Source organism: Azolla caroliniana, unplaced genomic scaffold (assembly GCF_043228905.1).
Source record: "Azolla caroliniana isolate FFs.n. ecotype wild unplaced genomic scaffold, voAzoCaro1.0.p SCAF_20, whole genome shotgun sequence".
NCBI classification, from domain to species: Eukaryota; Viridiplantae; Streptophyta; class Polypodiopsida; order Salviniales; family Salviniaceae; genus Azolla; species Azolla caroliniana.
The window spans coordinates 364,703-369,120 of NW_028230455.1; the positions used below are offsets into that span (position 1 = coordinate 364,703).

General features: G+C 41.5%; 1 protein-coding gene across 4 annotated transcripts; it reads left to right on the forward strand.

Moving 5' to 3' along the window:
* Window positions 1–431: 431 nt before the first annotated feature.
* LOC147850676 (uncharacterized) lies at window positions 432–4,418 on the forward strand. 4 transcript variants are annotated; one of them, XR_015531629.1, is made up of 4 exons: window positions 432–1,079; window positions 1,170–1,229; window positions 1,324–1,374; window positions 3,576–4,418. XR_015531629.1 is itself a non-coding variant. In XM_087335932.1 (2 exons), the coding sequence occupies exon 1, from the start codon at window positions 500–502 to the stop codon at window positions 1,076–1,078; it is 579 nt and encodes a 192-aa protein (XP_087192058.1). In that variant the 5' UTR covers window positions 432–499; the 3' UTR covers window position 1,079; window positions 1,170–1,454. The 4 variants fall into 4 exon arrangements, 1 of the variants encoding a protein (XP_087192058.1); XR_015531630.1 differs by lacking the exon at window positions 1,324–1,374; XR_015531627.1 differs by lacking the exon at window positions 3,576–4,418 and having other exon boundaries at window positions 1,324–1,454.

The window sequence follows — 4,418 nt, forward strand, 5'->3', positions numbered from 1 at the left end:
CGATCGGTGTCTCATACCACCGTCGTGGCGTCGAGTCGTACCTGGTGCTAGCAGCACGCTCGCTACAAGAGTTGACCCACCACAAGACAGAGAGTCTCAACGTAGTTAACAAGATGTCGAAATGAGGGTAGCTAGGCCTCTTATTTATAGCGATACCCAAGGGCCCCAGGCAAGTTCACACTTGGCCTAGCTACCCTCATACGGGCGGGTGGGTAGTCGCTCATGCGGCCTCTTGAGCGCTCATGTGTGTCTCTCTCTCTTTGGCCGGCTAGCCCCGCTCTCGTGTGGCTCTCTCTTTGGCCGGGCTGCCGCCCGCTCACGCTGCCGCCGCCGCCGCTTTCTGTGGCGGAGATGCGCGCTTCTGTCTGTGTAGCCAGAAAGAAACAGACAGAAAAGAGTTGTGGAAAGAAACAGACACAACACACAGACAGACACAGAGAGAGAAGAGAGAGACAGACACAGAGAGAGAGAGAGAGAGAGAGAGAGAGAGAAGAGAGAGATGGTGGTGCTGCTAGGGTTGGAGCTCCGGCACCATGCCCTCCGTCACGTGCTCGCCCTCCTCCTCACCTTCGCCCTCGCCTCCCTCTGCTGGTGCTGCTGGAAACGCCATCGCTCCTTCCATCGCCATCGCCATCGCCGTGACCTCCTCCTCCTCCACCATCACCATCACCACCGAGCTGCAGCAGCAACAGCAGTACCTGCTGCCGTTTCCTCCGCCGTTTCTCCCGCCTCCGCCTCCGCCGCCGTTTCCTCCTCTTCCGCTCCCCCTCCCCCTCGGGCCGTCATCCCTCCACTGCCGTTCCGCCGTTTCCGCCCCGTTTCGTCCACCGCCTTCCCACCCGACCCCGGCCCCGGCCCCGGCCCCGGCCCTGGCCCTGGCCCTGAGAAGAGTGAAGACCAGCTCGACCCTCTCATCAAGAACTCCGACTGCCCGATCTGCCTCTGTGCCTTCGAAACGGATGTTCTCCTCGTTGTCCTGCCTTCTTGCGACCATGCCTACCATCCTTCTTGCATCCATCGATGGCTCCAATCGCATACGGATTGCCCTATCTGTCGATCGGAGATACCTCATCTCTGAGGTAACTCAGCTCTCTCCAACCTGCTCTACCTTCACTTTCATTTTTTCTTACTTCTCATCGTTATGCAGTGTTTTCTTCCCTCTGATGCAGGTCTCAGCTATACTCTACTGTACCATCATCTTCATCTTCACCAGTGTATGAATACAAAGTGTATGCTCTTTCCGCTGAGATTAGTTTTCTTACTGTAATTTACCATCATCTTCATCTGTGCATGTACATACCTTGTTTTCCGTCATTTTGACAGTTCTTGCTGCTGTTCCCATAGTTTCGTGATTCATGATCCCTCACATTGGAGGTAGGACTCCATTATACTGTACTGTGCTGTATCATCAACATCTCTGTATGTATATATAAGTAATTTGCTTTCCTTCCCTTTCTCAAAAGGCTCATCATTGTTATTGTATGAATCGTTCCTGTTTTTCATTCATTTTGGTCGAAATCTTTGTCTTTCCTTTCCTTTTCCACAGTTCTTGATCCTCTTAATATTCATCATTGTTGTTGCATCATCGTCGGCTCTTATTATTTTCAAAGTATTTTTCGTTCCTTACTTTTTCCACAGTTCCTGATGTTCTTATCATCAACGTTGTCATCATCATCATCATCCACATTGTTCAAAATTTCGTGATTCTTAACAATTCATGTTGTATTTGTTGTCTTTAGTTCTGTTCAAAGTTCTAGTTGGCCGCACTTTTTCTTCATGTTAATTGTAAATGTATCATTGTCTTTAATTTTGGTTCAAAGTCCTTGTTAAATATGTAAAGGATCCAGATAGAGAGCTTACATTCATATGCATCTAATTTCATGTTAATTAAAGGTGTTGACAGCCATGGCGCATTAGATGCATTTACTATTTCCAACTTTGAAGCTCAATTTTTTACTGTATTCTAGGTGTTGTAGATTTGTGACTACTAGATGCAAAGAATTTGCTTAAATGTAGATGTTGTACATCTAGGACACATCAAATGCAATTGATTTCAAATTTATTGCACACAATTTTTTGTTTATTAATCTAATTGGCCGAGTTTTCTTCCTATTCGTGATTGATAATAGGAAATTAGGAGACAAGACCATAAATTTTTAGGAATTTTTTGTTTTCTGCTAGATTCTACAAATGCTTCCAATTCGCAAGCTCAAAAGTTTGATTTTTTCCCTGGGTTTCTTTACTGAATTGGGAGGACACCATTGATTGTAGATGTTGTTGCTTCATGACATTAGATGCAATTTTTGGCTTGACAATTATTTGTCTAATTTTTAAATTGAAATCCTCACACCTGTGACGCACACAATGAGGAATTCCTCATCACCACGAAACCCAAACAGCAACAAAAAGATTAGCTAGCTGTTGAAACGACCACAAAAGCATTAGCTATGAAGGCCTTGGATTAATTGCAAAGTGGAGAGAGCAGATGAAAATGAGGAACTCCCTTTTCCATGGAAGGTAATGAATGGAGAGACCAGATACTCCTTTCTAGCTTCTTAATCGTGCAAGAAGTATATGTATTTGAGCCATTGATAAGACTAATTGGTGGAGACCATTCATGCATCGTAGCTTGAACCTACACTCTTGAGGTTATTGAGCACATGACCATCATTACAAGGATATACAAAACAGGAAATACTCTATGCAATTCTTCTTCAGAGAAGAAGTAGAAAGGCATGTTTGTATTGGAAGTGAAAGACACTCATATGTATCTACATTCTAATATGCATTGCATGTAAATGATTGGTGTTCAATCGAGTATGATGGTTCTTCAAGATGTTTAGATTAAGTGGCAAATATGCATGTAACATTACAGGTAATACTCTATGCAATTCTTCTTCAGAGAAGAAGTAGAAAGGCATGTTTGTATTGGAAGTGGAAAGACACTCATATGTATCTACATTCTAATATGCATTGCATGTAAATGATTGGTGTTCAATCGAGTATGATGGTTCTTCAAGATGTTTGGATTAAGTGGCAAATATGCATGTAACATTACATGGAAAGTCCATTTTTTACTTCCTATACCAAGTGGGAAGTATGCATATACAAATTTACCTTGTCTGGCTTGTGTATTGAAGTTATTTTTGTTGATTGTGAAGCTAAGCTGATTGGATATGATTCCTTAGCTCACCATATCTGGTTGCTCTTTTAACAGCACTAAATATGGAAATGTCTTGTTAATGTTGTCTCTTTTCTCAAGAGTTACATTTTAGCACCATCGGTTACATGATACAAACTCATATTCATGGGGATATATGCTTTATCAAAATTCATCCACCATTACTTGTTATTCTTCACATTTCTATGTTTTGGTGCTCCGAATATTTGCTGTAACTGCATATCTCCAAAATCTGGTTATTTCTTCTTTCCCAGGAAAATGTAAATTGTCAGCAATGGTCTTTATCAAAAGCTCTAATATCATGCCAACAATATATATATATATATATATATATATGCATATGTTGGCAGTTAAGTCGTCATTATTTTTTGCTTCATTTTGTTGTACTTGCGAGTTGGATTTTGCTGTCTTTGCATTACTTTGCTATTGGATTGGATGAAAAACAGAGCTGATTGAACAACTTGCTATCTGGCGGAGAACAGATAAAGTTCGTAAGTCTTGTTTGGATTATAAATGAGCATCCATTGATAATATGGTCCATGTCCTGCCAGACTAGGTCCCACCTCTCCTCCTCTGATATATATTACAAGAGCTCGTCTATGTGAAGTCCAAATAGTGTGGGTGATAATGGACATCCTTGATTCACACTGACAGAAGTAAGATGTTTTTACCTTCTCTCCTGTTAATAATTTGCAGTGGAATGGTTGTCTTTCTGGTGGATGGCTTATCTTCCTAATTGTGGATATCATATAGTTTAGCTTATGGCTGATTGTGAAGGTCTTGTAATTTAGTTTATGACTGTATTGATAACAATCCTTTGGATCGCTGAATTGTGTTGGTGGTTGACCCTCCTAAAACTGTGTCCATGATTCCTGCCATGTTTCCCTGAGAATATATCTTATATCTTCTGCCTCAGTTATTGCTAGATATTTTATCTTTTTCTTCCGAACCAGTTCATGAAAGAGTATGTAGACATGTTTGAGAGTATCAGCATTACATTGCATCCATTGAGCTGATTCCTTACATTCATCATTATGCTAGAGAAAGCATTGTCATTCCTTGCTGAAAGGCTGTAAATAAAGAGTAGAATAACTCTGGTTCAGAGTGCATATATGATCATAAGACCTGACAAAACAGCTTCATTGAATGGTGAGTTTTAAAATGCGGACCGGTTACACCAAGAAAATTACTTCTGTAAAGCGAATAGATCCCATAGACAATTTGAGGTACATGAAGT

Coding starts and splice junctions, on each gene's coding strand:
- LOC147850676 (XM_087335932.1), top strand. CDS start 500: ATGGTGGTGCTGCTAGGGTTGGAGCTCCGGCACCATGCCCTCCGTCAC.